At 40.0% G+C, this 18906-nt stretch overlaps 1 protein-coding gene across 1 annotated transcript; it reads right to left on the bottom strand.

Annotated features, from left to right (window-relative positions):
* Positions 1 to 1645: 1645 nt before the first annotated feature.
* Positions 1646 to 18906, bottom strand: slc6a4b (solute carrier family 6 member 4b). Its single transcript, XM_088935800.1, has 13 exons — positions 18690 to 18906; positions 13917 to 14051; positions 13354 to 13573; positions 12870 to 13008; positions 11744 to 11878; positions 9643 to 9746; positions 8138 to 8265; positions 7723 to 7835; positions 5732 to 5863; positions 4995 to 5094; positions 4734 to 4834; positions 2430 to 2597; positions 1646 to 1726 (listed from the first exon to the last, which is right to left on the bottom strand). The coding sequence occupies exons 1-13, from the start codon at positions 18904 to 18906 to the stop codon at positions 1646 to 1648; spliced, it is 1773 nt and encodes a 590-aa protein (XP_088791926.1).

The following is an 18906-nucleotide window of genomic DNA, read 5'->3' as shown; positions in this document are numbered from 1 at the left end:
GCCTTTGGTAGAAATCTGCTTTGAAAGACAATACTGTTCTCATCCATGAAAGCTCGGGAGATGACAAAGGTGCTATAATCCCTGAAAGAGAAGGAGTTTGTCGTAATTCACCATTTTACACATAAAAAATAACAGTAAAAATTTCCACTGCACTGTCCTCAACCTCCATCGTTCATGATTTTCACATGACAAAAACGTAACACGGGTATTTTAGAAGCATGAAACACAAACTATTGGGCATACTGTATATGAAAATTTTAAATGTTTTTGGTCTTTAACGAACAACACTTTTCAATGTGTTCCGTGTTTCAAAATGAGAATTAATTACAGAAGACAAAATTACCAGCCGACAGTAGAAAAATGTACAGAGAGAAACGCAATTTCAAAAGAGACAAATGGAGGACTGTAAGATACATAGATTTTACTGTACCTGCAGCCACACTGCATTACCAAAATAATGTCTGAATCTTCTTTACACTATTTATTTAAAAAAAAAACTAAAAAATATATGGCACATATTCACTACCTTATTGATTCTAGATTTTATTGTTCTAAATTATATCAGAGGGAAATTGACTCCTGCACCTAAACTGGAAACAGCTGTGGGGATTCAGTATTACTGTGTTTATAATATGATTGTTTTGTTAAGGGATTTTGAAGAATCTCTAAAATCAAACCTATAAAAGCAGAAATGTCAAGGACAGTAAACTTTTTTAACCATGTACCTTGGAGGTTACAATGTTTAAATGTCTGTGAATATAAAACTGCCAGAGCTAGCCTTATTTCGTTGGCACATTTACAGTATATCTCCAAGAAAACTACAAAATGTAGTTTCTCCTGTCATTTTACCTCATATCAGTTGCCTCCTGTTCCTGACACTCATCTGTCCTCAACTTCATTTGCCAACCACACAGCCGGGCTTTGGCAAAGTACCATGCAAGACTCATAGGGTTAGCTTCACTGTAACAAAAGCTTGGATTCTGGAATACAGTGTTTTTTCAAAAATAAACAAACAAAAAATACCTGCTATGTGTAAAGGTCAGCGAATATATATCTGAACAAGTTTTCTTTTGTAACTTTGCTTCATACAGAATTCCTCTCAAGAGAATTTGACTGTGATGAACTGAACTCTAGAGAGATGTTGAAAGGATTCAAACAGTTAATTGATCAACAGAGGGATATGCTTGGTTCTACCTAAAAATTGAGTTTTATGGAGGCATTCCTAGTATAAACACTTTCTACATTGTCATAATATTCTTAACACTTCTGTTCACAGCTTTGGCACAGCAGAAGCCAGTTTGAACGGCCTGTCTTCAATTTGCTTATTTTTCATTTTGTAAGTCTTTACCACATATGTTGCCCATTCTCTTTCTCATTCTCTTCCTTTCCCCTAGTGAAGCACGGGAGAGGGTGTACAGTAAGTCACTGCGAACCATTTTGGTGTTTTCGTTGTGGGTGGTGATGGTCGTCATGGCAAAAATGCTAGGCTCATCGTCTGTTGGTGTCATTTCAAGTCTGTTGTTGAAAATTCGGATTGACTCTTTGTTGTCGCTGTTTCGTCTCCTCTCCGCAGAAACACTGGGAGGCCCCGGTCCCCCAGTATGAGCTCCGATGTCCCCCACTTGGCCTCAGGCTGCTGGTGTTCTTACGGGACTGGCGTCAGGCTGAGGGAATCTGTCTGAGGGTCTGGCATCGTTCTCTCTGGGCGCATACACACCGCCAGACGCTGAGAACACAAGGAGGAGTGAGGAGAATACAACTGGAAGAGTATGAACCCTGAACCTTCACAGCCAATTACAACATTAATGAACACTTGCAAACTGACTGTACCGTGGTAACTGAAAGACTAGAATGCATCAAGACAAGGCTTTGTGAGCTTTCTAGGTCAGTGGGTTTATGAAAGTGAAGCATGACATACCAGTTTCCATGAGCTAATTGAGCTCTCTAAGCAGATTTGCCACCAGGGCTATTTTCTCTTTGATCCCTATTTTGTCATCCCATCATGACTGAAGGCAACCTAGGGGAGGGACTACAGCTTTTAGGGTAAGTAGCAAGATTGCAAGCGATAAATGCCAAAGATTGCACACCCAGATTTGAATATCATAAAGTTTTCAAGACCTTTATCAGTCTGGAAATATATCTGTATCCAAGGCAACACTGACTGGGAGGCACCTCTGTCACAGAGAGGAAATAGTTAACTGATAACTTTATGAGGGCACATTAGACATCCTTTTATTTCTTGCCTTAATGAACCATCCAATAATTTCTTCTCACAAATTTGAAAAGGGATCTCAGCAGTCAGGAAGGACACAGTGCAGTAGTGACATCTTTGTGTTCATCCACAGGGCACTGAGATTTGCGATGGCATTAGGAATTTCAAGGAGCTGAGCTCTTCAAACAAATTCTTGTGTGAAGGAAGATAATCTGACCTGCTTTAGTGAGCCAGGGGTCCACACCAGCTTGTAGACCATGTACACAGGGATCCACATGAAGGAAGAGAAACCAATGATGTACCCAACAGTGATGCTCCAGTCCGGATACTTATAGTCAAAGAGGATGAGAGGGGGCTGATCCAACAGGAAGCTCACAATTATATACTAACAGGGAACAAGAGGGACAAAGACAAAGGCCATTCAGAGCAAAGTCATATGGACATTATTTGTTAATAAATCAAACTACACTCTACACAGACAAAATGGGGGGAGACAAAATATAACTTCAATACTACAGCACAAAATGACGATGACACAGCTAGAATGGTCTTGCGTAGATGGATGATTTCCATCCTTATCCCCAGCTAAATCTCTTCGAAGTAACCTGCAAAGCAAGCATTTTGATGCAAACAAATGCATCCAAAAAAGGGACAATTTAAACTAACCATATCCAACCGTAGCCAACCAGTATATTACCCATGAATATCATCAATATTAAGAATAAATCTTGCTTCTGTTTCAAAACCCCCTTTTAAAAAAATAATACGTTTTTCTTCGATTCTTCTCTGGTTTGAAAATGATCCAAAGTAACAAAATAACCGAAAAACCATTTATCTTTCAATGGGGTTCACAAAGAGCAAACAAGGGATTGGGAAATGTCACAGCTTTGAGCATCGAGAGCGCAGAGAGATTAGTGCAGATGTATTCAAAGTGATGGCAGGCACATTAAGCTATGCCGGCGAACAGATTGGCATTTGCCAAGGGGATTTGTAGGATATCTGTGGCAGATCGGGGGGAGACACGTGTCAGGGACTGGAGACGAGGCAAGAGGACGCTGACAAGCGCTCATTCCACTGGCGCCTTCCTGCCTGATCTCCGAGGGCAGAACCCAAGCAAGCACATGGCTTTACACAGCGGTGCCACACAAAAATGGGCACCTGAAGTGGCACAAAAGTACAAACAACTACACAATGGTGCAGACACAAACACACCAATGTCCACACCAACTAGCAAGCATGCCATGTTGTTCACCCTCATCAAAATGACTTTTTATTTTACCTGTTTCACTTGAGCGTTCAACATCAAATCAATTTGAATTCATTATAACCACAAAATGTAAATGATAATATTGCCTGTGTTTTCATGTTTCTCTGCTTGTTGTTTTGGCAGACTTATAGCGAAGTACCCAACATTTGTCAGAAAGCAGATCCCTACACAAAAAATTGTTTTGTACGCAAGTTATCTTTGTGGAAATGTGCTCTTCGAATGCTGTTGTGAAAACAGATTAATGATTCATCAACAAATTCCCATCAGATAAGTTAAATGCTAAAGATTCGGCCTTGCTTAATACAGCAAATAGAAATAACTTTGGCCTGAAACACTACATCAGCACCTTTTTTCCCAGTTTAGATTATCTAAATAGTGGTCCAGCTTGCAATTGACTTAGGTTTTGAATAATGTTTACAACCACAAGCGAAAACAGGGCTTTTCTAACAACTGAATGAAAATGATACAGAGTTTAATATTTTTCTTTCTGAATTACCATCTCCCTACCAGTAGCGTTTACACACTCTGTTTTGTTTCCCACTAACACTTCATTGGCAATCAATGCAAAGTGCCTGAGCCCCAATTAACAAACAGCTGATTACTGTTCAGCAATTAACCTGTTCTCAAGGCCATCGCCCACTGGCCTGAAGCTAATCAAATAGCTACCCTAAGATTTGTTCTTGGAAGAACTCCTTTACGTAATGTTATTACAACCAGTACTGACATTAAAGCATGTTTAAGTAATGGGCTTTGAAGCTCATTATGAAATTGCATGTGCCATCAATAGAGACACAACCTTCACTGTGTAGTACACTTAGCTACATTTGCTGAGATTAGAAAATGCAGCTCCTTGCTTTTATTAACTGAGCACGTTGAGAGAGTAGGGGGAGCACTGGGATTGAGAGCTGACAGTGCCTGATTGAAATGCAAGTATTCATGTTTAAAAATTGACTGAAGGGAGGAAAAACAATGGGGGGAAACGTTAAATATTTTTCAGAGTGTTATGCTATTCCTTAAAATTACACCTTTTGTTTGCAAATGATTCTCCAGGAAAAAAAAGGTTTTGTTTAAGTGCAAATGTGAAAAGAATGCTTCTGACCTTAGGTCTGTGGGCATCCACCTTCATGTTAACTGTCTTACTAAAAACAGGTATTCTTGTTTTCAAGAGAGATGGAAATGTTTTTTTTTACTGATACTATGAAGCAGGAGGCTTCAGGTTCTCATACAGTATCTCTCTTTTTAATGTCTACTTACTGCCAGAAAGGCAGGGCTGATAGCCACCCAGCAAACTTTCCAAAAGATTCCTGGAGTGAAGCCCAACATGGTTTTGATGTCATTGCAGAACCTCTGGATACCTATAAAGGGAAACAGAGAGGTGAGTCTTTTTTTAAAAAAAATAGCTTTGACTGTTCTGTAGATTCAGCCTGTGCATATTAATTCATTGATTCACTAAGATCTGTTTTGTAAGCAGTGCGGATGTCCTGAATATTTTGCTGACCATCGATAACGACTTACCATAGAACCAGGACACAGCAATGGCCTCCAGAAAGCCAACAGCAATGATGGAGCAGCCCACACCAAACTCCTCCAGTAGTTTAACAACATATGCACCTCCCTGCAAGAAGAACACTCACTTTAAGAGTTCACCTCTTCTGGTACCAGACAAGTGAAAATGCTACATCTTTGAAATTGATTGTGTACGCTGCAGGCAATGGCTTCATTCAGCTCAGTACCTGCTCTACACTCATGATACAGAAAATGAAGTATCCTCTCATGAGAAGTCTTACACTCAATGAAAGAATTAGTACATTTTTAAACTCTGACAGAGTCTGTTGTGTGACTGTTGAGAAATGTACCTTTAAATACAGGAATACCATATTAACTAATAATATCCTTTTGACAATATTACCTAAAGCTCTACAGTGTATGAGCATGTAAGGTAGCTGAACCTTGATGTTTTGCAAGCTGTATAGCTCAATGTGTTTACTTTTTGTATGTTGCTACTGTAAACCGTTTACAGAAGGTACACAAGTTGCTATTTTTACCATAATATTTTTACCTCTCTCATTTCATTAATATGTAAATTACATATAATCTGTATTGTTTTTGGCATACAGGACCAGTATCATGCCACAGATCGTTTGCTTGAATTATAGCTTCAATACAATACTGTACCCTGACAAGAGCCAGTCCTAATAGAGAGAATCTGAACTGTGTGACCTGGGCGGCACAGTCTGATGAGTTACACTCACATGGGTGAGAGTGCTGAGAGAGCCCAGAAAGCACACGATTACCAGCGCCAGCACAAACAGCTCCCGACGCTTGGACAAGTGCTGAGGATATTCATCCATAACCGCGGTGATGATGGCCTCCAGCCCACCAAACTGTAACACATACCCAGACATAACAGTTGTCACTGCAACGCTACACTCCAGCATTCTGTCCTTTGTCATCCTCCAGGACTGTTCCCTCACCCAACCCCCCCAACAGCCCACAATGTTGAGCAAACCTCAATTCAAGACTCAACACTCACAGCACACTGAACACAGCCCACTAAACACTCCTATTGCAAACTGAGAAATGTACAGAATACTCAAAAACTGAAGTGCACTTAACATAACAGAACCTCCGTTAGACACCTGGACACCATCTGAGAAGTCAAAACTTTGATCCACCTACCAAACACAATTTATAAAACCTCGTGTTCAGCATTGAGTTTGCTTTGGTTTTGAAGGAAAAGCAAAACATCTGAAACCAAGATCTTTTCGGTTCACAGCTTGTTGCTGAGTTAGTTTTTTTTTCATTTACTCAAGGTCTTAAGATTAGAAATGTATCCTACTAGTTTCAGAGTCCCAGATTAGAAATGGTCCTCTCTTTGTTTACCTAAAATAACATTAGATAGTCCAGGATCATTGATAACCGGGCACTATCTACTGTTTAACTACAGCATAGAGTTTACTGAGCTAATACAGGTCATCACAAGCCCTCCGGTTTCATGTAATTAAGGTGAAATACAGAGATTTTACACGCGGATAAAAAACTGGTGTAATGAGGAATGTTTGGGTTTGGGTACTTGCTCCTTATGGCAAAGCTGAGACCTGTACAAGTGTGACGAGCTGAATTTTTAACTAGAGGAGCACAGTTATAACCGACAGGCTCATTCTTGGATTTCATTCAGAATGCATAATGCATTTGTAAGGCCTAATTATTATATTGTGTACATTTATATTTATACTATAAAGAAAACAATCTGGAATTAGTACAGAGGAGTGCAGCTTGATACACTTTGGGGGTTAAAGGAATGTCCTACACTGACAGGCTAAGGGAGGTTTAGTTTTGAACAAAGAAGATTATGACGGGAACAGATGCAATTATTCAAAAGCATCAAAGGCACTGACACCGGCAACCCAGCTGGGTCGATCAGAATGAAAATGATCTAGAAACAGAAACCAGTGCACACAAGTGCAAACTACACAGATATAGACGTGCATTTAAAACCAAGAACTGGAGGCACTTCTTTAGCCAAAGGTTGTGGGAGTATGGAACACGCTGCCCAGCTATGTTGTTGAATCTGGTGCCCCTGCTTCTTTCAAGAAACAGCTGTATGAGACCCTCTGATCAATTTGCCACTCACTACCAACGACAAGGTGAGACGAATGGTCTCGTCTTGTTTCTGTGAGCTCCTGTGTTCTCATGTTCTTATGAACTGGTGCTCATGTATAACTGAAAGCTGTAGGAATTAATGATGCTCCACGATGCTGGTGTATAAGACGGTAAGTGTATTAGGATGATACAAAACATCCTGTTTGAGCAATGTGTCAAGTCCACGTGCTGGAACCACTGCTCTTCAGCCTATATATGGATGATATAGATTTAGGTATTAGTAACAAGTTAGTTATATCTGATATTTGCTGATGGTACAAAGCTTGGGGGAAAGGCCAACCATCAAGATACAATTAGGTCAATGCAGGAGGATTCAGGTATAGAATTCAGTTAAATGCCAATTTTTTACCCATTTTATAAAATGTAGTTATCAGTGCTGGGGATGCATTACTAGAGCATGTGGGGACATAAACACTGGGAACTGTGGGAGCTGTCAAGTCTAGGCTGGATGTCATGAAAGATTCACTCAGCGTCTGGGAAAATAAGCAGCACTGAAGGGCAGAATAGACTGTTTTTATTCTCATCTTTTCCTATGTTCTTGTGTAAGGTTAGAGCTTCTTACAGAGAGGTTGTCACATACCGTGCTGTCGAGTCCAAGTGTGATCATCATCACGAAGAAGATGATGGCAAAAAACGTGGAACCCACCATGTTAGCAATGGCTTCTGGGTAGGTGATAAACAGCAGGCTGGGTCCTGCAGAGAACAATATCAGGAAAAATGAGACGTGCTCTTTCCAAAGTGAGTGTTGAATGTGAAGATAAGTTCAGACTACTTTTGCTGTTTCTAATGCTACTGGGACAGCGACCTTTGTTTTGACTAACTTAACATCTACTAGAAATAATAATGAAATAAGGAATTATCTTTTATTGAGAAAAATCCCATTGATGTTTTTTTTTTACTAAATTACTGTGCCATTTACAAGCAAAATTATACTGAGAAATTATAATTATCATTAATGCCCTCTCAGAAGGGCACAGAAGATGAGAGAAGCAAACCTTTATCTTTGGCCACATCTTCCACTTCAACGTTTCTCATTTCTGCCATGTAGCCCAGGACCGTGAAGATGACAAACCCAGAGATGAAACTCGTCAGGCAGTTCACGAGGCTGGTCACGATGGCGTCACTGGTGCACACGCACACACACAGAGGAAGAACAGAGCTTTAGGAAAATACTTTTTGTGGCTCAGAAAATTTGAAATACTTCTTAAAAGGCAATATGTGAATAATGTCTCTCAAGCAAATTTGTTTCACCCGTGTAATATTGAAATTTTTGTCAATGTTACAGGCTGAAGACATCTGGCTCTGGCCTGGGGACATTGACCTGGTCTCCTGATCTGGCGTAAGAGAATATTAGAACAGACACCTGCTGTTGTACGTATAGAAGTAGAATGCGAATTCTTAAACCCCCATTCATGGAAATAAAATGGCTGGACTGGGACTGTAAAAACCTCTGTAAAACTGTTGCAATTCAGGGCACTGTGGGAAATACACCTTGTGTCTCCTTCAGTGTTATAAGAAAGCGGCCATTTCCATTTCAATTCAACTCATCTTAAACCTTCACTGGGCTGCACTGTGACTCCTCGCATCCCTACAAGGCGTAGCCCGGAAATACTGTATGGCCGCATGTCTGTACAGATGCACACGGTGTTCACACGTAGTGAAAATGGAACTGATCAATCCTGATCCGGGGCGGTGAAACTCAGAAGAACACTGTTTCCATTTCATGTGAACCCCACGCATGGCACACAATGGCTAGCGGATGCACCCGGCACATGTCGTCGTGCACGTGTCACATGCAGTCCATGGTCTGTCTGAGCGATTAAGATCAATATCGCGGAGGATTCAGTGCCGTGTAGCGTGTGAGCAGAGAAAATCTTTTCCAGACCACCCATTACGAGGAGACAGGCTTCCGATTCATTGATTTCTTTTTTAGCAGCCAATTGTGCTGATAGCTTCTCACGTGCTGGATTCCCATACCAATTACATTACCCTCAAGCTGTGATTTCACAACGTGGTGTTACAGAGATGTAGAATTCAATTTCGACCTATGAAGACCCTACTCTGCATTTGTCTTCTGTTCAGCTGGCGTCATTGCTTCCTTTTTTAATTGCATTTTCGAGAGAGTTTTTGGCTCCTAGCTCATCCGTTTTATGCTCTTAATCCTTTTTTTTATGTTTGCTTATTTTCTCTGCTTAATGCTGTTTACTCATCAGAGCTCAATGAGCTCTGGTCGTAGCCTGCATAATGAATGTGATGCTATTTAGAGACTATTGATGGAACACAAAATGATCCCCTGGAAAAGTAAAAAACTCAGAAGTGGATGGATGATATCTACCTTAAGTACCTTCTGTAATTCATGCAGAGATACAATCCATCAGCTCTGCTTTATGTTCTCACCATGGTTGCTGGCATTAGCCCATGATCATTGATTTACCAGTGCATGGCAGTTAAGGTGTTTTAAGTTTGAAGTAATCAGCTCTTGCCCCTCATGTGGCCTTACCGATAGCAGTTGTTGGTGAATGGGTTGTAGCTAGCCAAGGCAAGGAGCACCCCAAACCCAGGACCCAATGAGAAGAAGATCTGGGCTGCTGCATCCACCCACACCTGCAGAAAACACCATAAATTGTTCCCAACATTGGACACTGCAGCATGAAAGCACAGGAAGACCAAAGCCTTTTCCCAAATCTGCTCGTTTCTGGGAGTAAATCACCACCTGTATTTGTCTTGCCATATCGAAATGTGGCCCTTGGGCAACCCAAGGGGAAAATCTCCTCTCTGGTCTTGATGAACAGTAGTTTTCCTTCTACAAGGGCAACTTTTATTGCAAATGACTCGTTACTCCTGGCAGCAAATTCTTTTTCTTCTTGAAGTTAAAATCAGAACACAACTGCTGGCGTGATGGTAAAAAGTAAAGTCCATACCAGGGCACGCAGCAGCTCCTCGATACAGAGGTCATCCTGTTATTTTAAGGTTAAGAGGATGTGACGGCCCACTCGATTGTGATGCCAAGGCAAGACAGCAGAGAGGAAAACTCATCTCTGCGTAGAAGTGTAGTGTTGCAGAGGTCTTTAGCTTGCTGCACTGTCCTCCCTTTGACTGGTTTTGTGAGCATCTATCACTATTTGTTCGTTATCAATTAGAGTGATATCACTTTAAAGCATTGCATGTGTTTAAGATTGTACTGTCAGCCATCTTGTAATATAGCAGAACATATTATGTGACCCAGCTCCTTCTTCAGTCTCCGTCATGTCTCCCAGCAAGTTGAGTTACATACGTCTTCTTCAGAGAGATATGTATGAACATACGCACAACATGGGCTACACCTGAGGGAACAGGCAAGGGGAGTCCCCTACTAAATATCCTAAATATAAAAATATTTATGTGTGATTAAGACTTAAAAGAAAATATATCAGGAAACAAACACTGGGATGTTGTTTTGTATTGATACTTTTAACAGAAAAAAATGCAATGTCACTGTGGTAAGACTAATGAACCTGTGGCACTACAAATGCCAGAAAATGAAAGCGATAAAATTTAAATGTTATAGCATCATTAATAAGCATGTAGTGTACCGTTGTGGGTGGTACGGTACAATATGTTAAATGGGTCTATTCCAATTAACCTGTTCTTCTCATTTTTCAACACACTCTACAGTATTCCTATGCTTATAAATTTGAACTTATTCTTTCACTTTTCATTGCATTTAATACAGGTTTGTAGGCATCTGTTGCATTATGAGAGCAATGACAAAAGAGTGGGGTCCTCTCTATCAAACCTTTTTTCCACAGGTTCAGTGTGCACAAAAGAGATAGGACTCGGCTTTATTGAAACCTGTTATAGTAACCGGAACACAATGCTGGCCTCATTCTTCTATTATGAAGTCTAAGAGCTTTCCCAGGGCCTTGTTCAGACCGAGAGATCTGAAGAGTAACGAGTTGATTATTCCGCAATGGAAAGATAGAGGAGCTCTTCTTAATGGAAATTTCTAACAAAATTACGCATCTCATTAGTAGCTCTGGTTTTTATGCATCTCATCTATGTCTGTTTTTAAAGAGCTACACACATTAAGAAAATCACTATCAGTGTACGAGCACTTTCTTCTCTAGATAGATGGAGAATACAAATCTGGAGTTTTGTGAAACAACGTAAATGAACTGTCTGTGTTCCTGATTGAAAACCCAAACAAATCTCTTCTGTTGTGGTTTCAGGATGTGTTATGTGTAGATGTGCATTAGATCTGGCTGTTGCAGAAGTCCCTTCAAAGCTTTCACCCATTGTTTTAAATCATGAACCTCTTCTTTAACCAGACATTCTATCTTTGCATTTTAAATGAATCACAGAAAAGTGCTTCCCTCCCTTAAAAGAGGAATAACTAACAGCATGTGAATTTTGAAAACAAGAAGGATTTTAACTATTTGAAGTGGATTGAGGATGGACCTTATCTACAAAGTTCTATCCAAGAAAAGAACTGTATGATCATCTAAAGTGAGTTGTTGTATGTCAAATCCCTGATTAAACAACTAATTTGACAAAACGTTTGCAGGAACATATTGCGCTGCCCAGGTCTCAGGAAGGAAGACGCCCGGTGTTCAGTTACTCACAGTGGTCTCCAGGAGTTTCTCCCACTTGGGTTTGAGGTAGAAGACCACGCCCCTCCAGGCCCCGGGCAGGGTGGCTCCCCGGATCAGCAGGATGAAGAGCACCACGTAGGGCAGTGTCGCCGTCACCCACACCACCTGGCATCATAGGAGGAGAGGGGCTAAATGCAGGAGTAGGCCACCTTGGCAGTTTTCTCCCTAACCATTCCATCCCGTGATATTTAGTTCTAGCCGTAGTGAAATCAGTGACTTGTCAGAAGAAGGTCGGAATCTGGAATTAAAAGCCCTTTATGGGAATGACGCCCTGCGTGAATTCCTGAAATGGAATAGAAGTAGCAAGGTTTCCTTCAAGGCCAGAAATGCTAGGTGTTGAGGCCATCCAAGTGAAAAGTTAGAGGAGAGCACAATCCCTAACAACAATTTAATAATAATAATTCCTTACACTTATATAGCGCTTTTCTGGGCACTCCATTCAAAGCACTTTACAAGTAATGGGGATCCCCTCCACCACCACCAGCGTGCAGCCCCACCTGGAGGATGCGACAGCAGCCAGAGTGCGCCAGTCCGCTCACCACACATCAGCTATCAGTGGGGAGGAGAACAGAGTGATGAAGCCAGTTCAGAGATGGGGATTATTAGGAGGCCATGATTGGTAAAGGCCAATGGGAAATTTGGCCAGGATGCCGGGGTAACACCCCTACTCTTTTTGAGAAACACCCTGGGATTTTTAATGACCACAGAGAGTTAGGACCTTGGTTTTACATCTCATCCGAAGGATGGCACCTTCTTACAGTATAGTGTCCGCGTCACTATATTGGGGCATTAGGACGCACACAGCATCCATACCTAAAGAATTCATGAGAGCTGGACAAGCAATGCAGAGAACAAGAAGATACTACCAGAGACAAGCTGTGGGAGGAATGCAAAAGAACATACAGTATGGATTTCCTTTCTGTACACCTCTAACATGCACAAAGAGTATGGAAACATATAGACCATATCTTCATGTTCATGACATGCCTGCACCACCAGAACTCTTTCCCATGAGTACTCACTTTGCTACAGGCCTCACCAGGGCGATCTGAAACTATATGCTGTTTAAATACGAAGATTTGCCTGTAAGCCTTACCTTCCCTGAGGTCTTGACCCCTTTCCAGAGGCTGAAGTAGACAATGGTGAAGATGAGGAAGAGGCAGAGCAGGAGCTGCCAGCGGATCCCTCCAACATTGCATAACCCCGAGGACTTGTGGATCTCCAGCACGTTCCTCCTGTGGGAGCCATTTGGGAAAAAGAGGACACTGCTTCTCAAAACCTATTTGCTGCAGCCAGACAGGCTGACCAGCCACATGGATAACAGGATAGATAGATTATTCCCACTGTTTTGTGGGATCATGTTGCGTCTACTCAGAACTGGTTATGACTGCCAGAACAACACATGCAAACTGTAACAGAGAGCTAAATGCTTACCATCTGTGAAGACCTGCAGGTGTGACATCCCGATAAAGCTATTCAAAAAAGTTTTTCAAGTTGCTTGTCCCCTATTTAACACTGGGATGTTTTGTCTGTGCCCCACAGCCAGCCACCCTCCACACCAGCCACTTACATGCACTTACGTATAAAACTCCTCAGCTGGAGACCTGGAGAAGTTGGTCCAAGTGATGTTGCTCTTTCCGAAGTAGTTGGTGCAGTTAGCTGTGTTCCAGGGGTTATCGCAGTGGGTCCAAGGCAGTGTGCTGGTGAAGGAGGAGTAGAAGTAGTAGAGGGCCCAGGCTATGATAGTGTTGTAGTAGAAGGACACGTACAGGGCGATGATGCAGATCGCGAAGCCGATCCCTGTATCACACAAAGCCAACACAGCACAGTGTACTGCAGATCAGCTAGGAAGACTAAGCGGTTCATTTTCCTGCTTGCTGGCTAGAATGCAGGTCTGCATGATCATTTGCAATAACAGTGTTTAAAATTTACTTCATCCTAAGAAATACCCACAATGCAGCAGGCAGTTCTGGGTAAAAAATCTATAACAGTTTGAAATGGAAAATATTTGAGAGGCTACCATATCTCAATAGACTATATTATATAGCACACAGTCCAGGGACAACCTTAGTGGATCTGTCTGACCATGATCAGTTATAAAAAAACATAATTAAGTGTATTAATGCCAGTAAACACCGTGTACCTTTGAAAATAGGACAGATGTGCTTCCAGATGGAAATAGCTCCAGTCCTGTGAAACTGCCCCAGCGCCAGTTCCATGTAAAAAAGTGGTACCCCTCCAAAAATGGCCATCAGGATGTAGGGAATGAGAAAAGCACCTTTAATAGATGAGGCAGAGCAACAGTTTAAGTCAGTTTTGACAACATGTTTTATTCCTGTAAGAAGTCAAGGGTGGTGAAGCCTTACTTAGACATTGACTTTTCCACCTTGATTATAATGACAGAGGCCTATGGTACTGCCATGGGTTAACACTCAAAACTGTCATTTCCTCTTTTGATAATGTCCTAATGACTTATAATGCAACATTCTTTATATCAGTAATGTGTTTAAGACATTCTTACAGAAGAAACAGGAATTATTTGAGAGACAGTGTTTGGGTTTGTACATAGGGGAATGCTGTTCTGTCATAGTAGCAACTTCAGTTGAAAAGTTCCTTTTTTATTTTTCTTGGTTTTTATTCTTGCATGGTTGGTTGAGCTAGCAAAGGAGGCCTGAAGAACAAGTGTATTTTTCTGGAGATGGAGTAGACCTATCAGTGGTATCCTGGTTTAATCAACCTGGTTTCAACTAGAAGGTTTTCTTCAAAGTCATGGTCTGCTACTCTGCTACGGTTGGCAGTCTGTTAACCAGCCCGAAACGACAGGCCTGTTCAGACATTCATGTTCATCAACAGTTTTGCTGTTGATGTTCCCAGCCAAAGCCCTCTTCACAATACACATAGTCGTATTAGATCCTGGCTATATTTAACTCTCGAAAGCATTTCAAAATACAGTAGGGAAGAAAACGTTTTATACATGTACGTTTCTGGCACGTCACGCACGGGTTAGAATGCTGCTGCCTAGTGTGCATTCTGAGAACTTCAGAACAGACGTACAGCCCTTGTAAATGGACTTTAGGAACCAGGTCTGAAGCAAATATAAGTCTATATTTAGACTTTATATTTATATATCTACTATAAATATAAGTCGTTTTATTGCTTTTTTTCGTAATGTTTTATGACCTCATGTGCTAACAGGTCCCATCTTTTTGAGCATGTTAAAAGAAAGCATTTCTACAACCAGTATGACATAGTTGGAAAGTATGAATTTTTTATATTTTAAAATAAAAGAGTACCCCTAGTAGCTGATAGTCTTTAACAAAATCTTCGTATAAGAGGCCTGTTAAGTACTTTGAGACCCACCAGTTCTGCTTATTGTGCAAGGTCACTCTTGAAAAATAACTGTATGGACCGATGAAAGATCTCTGATCTGTTTTTCTCACCCCTTCTGGCATATATAACTAGACTTTTAGCTTCAACTTAAAGTGCCCACTGCATTCATAATATCGCTGGCTTCTTTGTTTTTTCAAAGAAGGTTAATCTATCCTCTGATGCTAAGGGTGTTCTAGAAATAGCGGCCCATATATCAAGTGTGTCTCTCTTGCAAAACATCCGGTCCTCTGAAAGTGTACAATCAAAGCACCTTATGTTTCACGGTAATCAGCCTCTCAGTTCATCCATATACGATTTTATTCTTGTCACTTAATGTGGTGCAAGCGTCAAATTCTGTCACGCACATTAGACCAAAGAATACTGATTTTCCTTGTATATATTTCCGTTACATCTTGACAGGACATCAAAATTAAACGACTAACAGATATGGTAAAGAATATGAATAATTCAATTGTATCTGCCTTCCGTAGCCTTTCTATCTCATCTCAGTAGCTTCTGACTCATGTTTGTGTTTGCTAGGAAATTTGCAGTACTACACCATCGTTGTTCAAACGGGCAACTTGGCAGGTGAAAAGCGCTGTGGGCTCAGATGCAGTGGTTAGTCATTTCAAACGATGCCTGCAACACACTCGATACTTCAAATGCCAGAACAAAACAGTAGCTGGGATGGTTAGATACGTTGCTCTCCTTTCAGGGTACCATATCTTTCAATATCCCTTGACTGCCTCTTGAATCAGACTGTCTAAGTCTGTAACACTTCTGGGAGAGTTTCAGTACCTCAAGCGGAGTCTAGAATCATTGGCAGGGTCCAATGAGTAGATTAAATAGCTCCTTATACAGTATAAAGGATTCCACTGCAGTTTCTCTCAGCAGTACGGAATTGGCAGAGCTTAGCAACAAGTGGAGAAACTTTAATTTTCACCTGCAGTAACCACCTAGGCTACACCTCATAAAAAACCTGACGTCTAACTAGGAAAGGTAGCCTGCTTACAAGGTGAGCTTCTACAGTTACTGAAGTGTGGGTAGAAGGTAAAACACAAGTTTTCATATTTGCAAATCCAAGAATAAAACAATATCTCAGAAAACAGGGCATCTGTGCCATGTGGTTAATAAATGTTAACAACCTTCTCACCACCATCTTGATTAAAACATAGATATGACCACATATGTATGATGGTATTTTAAATACTACCAAATTTGCTGCGTGATTCCTAGTGGGTAAATATTTAATTTAAAATTTGACAGCACTAAGATGACAAAAGCGGTTTGACCTTTAGTTCTCTTTTGTTCAAGTGTATCATGGCACTGTTTTTCAAATTAAATATCTTTTTTCATGCATGATTTTTGTATAATGTTCAAGTTAGCGTTAGTTTTTAGCTGAACCAGTGCCATTAGAATATCTAATCCTATCTAAGGGGAGGGCTTAGTTGATAAGATTTTTAATTACCTTAAGCATAAGACCGTGCTGTTTGCGTTACAGGACATTTAATAGTTGGAAAATAAAAAGAAATTATAGATAAATGTTGTAGGTTGTTTCAAATTCAAGGTCAGGGAAACTTAAGTTTTAACTTTTCCCCATTGCTGTGGAATTCATTGTACACAATTGTACATACAGTATCACCCGGATATACACCTGAAGAAGGCTCCACAGCCGAAACGTTGTGTTCTCTTTCTTCTTTTTTTCAGCATGGAATAAACCTATTACTTGTTCCCATACAGTATCACCCTGCTACTGTATGTAAATAAAAGATGAGCATATTGGGCTGTAGGCAATATGGAATAGTATATTGTGGTTATACAGTACAAATTTGACCAGTAAAAATTAAACTTTCACACTAGGATAGTGCTGTATAGTTTGTTAAGAGCGGAATCAGAAAGTTGCAGTACTTTTTAAGCACTCAAGAGATAAATCAAACCCATTTTACAATTATGATGGTTATGATGCTTATTCATAAGTTATTGGGAGGCTTTAAATAAAAGAGTTAGGTATCATAGAAGAAACAGTAGTTAAAGCTCGTGCCTTTGAGCATGATAAAAGATAAGGTATTGATAATGCCGACGAGAGTAACAAATATACGTTTCCATCATTGCTATTTTCATTTTAATTAATTCGGTTAATTAATAAAATCAGTTAATATATTAATTCTAAAGAAAACGTGCGTGACAGTACGGGCGTAAAGGGAGTAAAAATAGAATGACGAATGTGTAGTATTGACAGGATACCTGGTTTGAAAACAAGATTGACATCACTTGTAATATTATGTTGTTAAAATCTTTATGTATCATAGTCCACAATTGTGTTGTGTTGTAGTATATCTGTATAACTTAAATCAGACATGTTTTGTTTGATGGATTTTCGAAGGAATACTTATTTTATTCGTTATTGTTTTAATTTAGTAAGTCTGTAAAGCACAACTTAACACAAGATCACTTCCTCTGAATGAACATTTACAATTTTACTGTCCTCAGTGCTCTGTGTTAACCCATGAAAGATAAGCACAATAATAAAAAATCTAAAGATGTGTTTTTATTTGGATATTCGGAAAACATTGACGAAGACTGGTAAAAAAGTTGTCGTCCTGAAAAATAAAGATGTTACATCCCTGTAGATAATTGTTTTTATACAGTTTTGCTTTTTGGAATATTTACTTGGCATCACTTAAATCTTCGAAAGATAATATTTTAAACCGACTTCATTTTAAAATAGAAGATTACACATTTCTAATAATGTCGACCTGTTTCGTTTTTTACAGTCTTCCGAGTAATAATATTTAAGTTCTAACATTGTAATAAGAGTATGCGGAGAAATTAAACTTTTCCACGCATAAGAGTGTATTCTGTGTGTGAATATTTCAATACAAGTGAACTTGTATGCTGCTTCATACAGATGCTAGTTTGTTCTAAACACCTATAAAGACAGTCACCGGCTATGCTTTGTAGTGTCATCATTTTTAAACGCGATATATTTAGTCCATTACTTAGTATTTTTTTTTATTGAAGGAGATGAAGTGATTACATCCTGATGCAGGTTTTAGTCAGATCATTTGCTTTCCTGTGCCAGTCGCAGTCACGTTAATTACCATGGACAGCTCAATTTGTGCTAAACTGAGTGCTTTGCATTAGGAAAAGGTGTAAAAACATAACATCTCTGGAAACGCATATATCCGAAGGGATTCAAACACAATTCAACATGTGTTTGAAAATTGATATACACATTATTTAAATACCTTTTCACAAAACGTTTTGCTATGCTCTCCACTTTGAATAATTTTCCAGTCCTGATAATTAGGAGTGTATTTGATGTTTAGAATCCATAAAATAATTCTGCCACTAAAATGTGATAGCGTTTTTTTATTATGACTATATTGATTCATACATTATACTGTATATCTTGATATATTAAGACTGATACATGTGGGTGTTATTGTATCATATCAATATGATTGACAAATCATATGAAACCAAAGACTTCTCTCAGCTAAAAGTAATCCTTGTTACAACTTCTTATAATGTGCCTAATTCTTACCGCCTCCGTTTTGGTAGCAGATATACGGAAACCTCCACACATTCCCAAGATCCACGGCAAAGCCAATCACGGATAAAAGAAAATCCATCTTTTTACTCCATTTATCTCTGGAATCTGTTTGTGTGATCATCGGCACAGGGTTGGTGTTGTAGCCGGCGTTTGCAGTGCTCTGGCCGGTTAGGCTGGACGTTGGAGCCGATGAATCTTGGTGGGACAT

Source organism: Atractosteus spatula, chromosome 17, assembly GCF_055471065.1.
Source record: "Atractosteus spatula isolate fAtrSpa1 chromosome 17, fAtrSpa1.hap1, whole genome shotgun sequence".
In the NCBI taxonomy this organism is placed as follows: domain Eukaryota; kingdom Metazoa; phylum Chordata; class Actinopteri; order Semionotiformes; family Lepisosteidae; genus Atractosteus; species Atractosteus spatula.
Note: the sequence above shows the minus strand (reverse complement) of the source record. Positions and strands in the feature narration are given on the sequence as shown.

What these genes read in the sequence shown, in the direction of transcription:
- slc6a4b (XM_088935800.1), bottom strand. Translation starts at nt 18,906, where the DNA reads ATGTCCCACCAAGATTCATCGGCTCCAACGTCCAGCCTAACCGGCCAG. An exon ending in CATCTGTCCTATTTTCAAAG is followed by an intron (nt 13,574 to 13,916) that starts GTACACGGTGTT and finishes TGTGTGATACAG; the next exon opens with GGATCGGCTTCGCGATCTGC. An exon ending in AGAAACTCCTGGAGACCACT is followed by an intron (nt 9,747 to 11,743) that starts GTGAGTAACTGA and finishes TGTTTTCTGCAG; the next exon opens with GTGTGGGTGGATGCAGCAGC.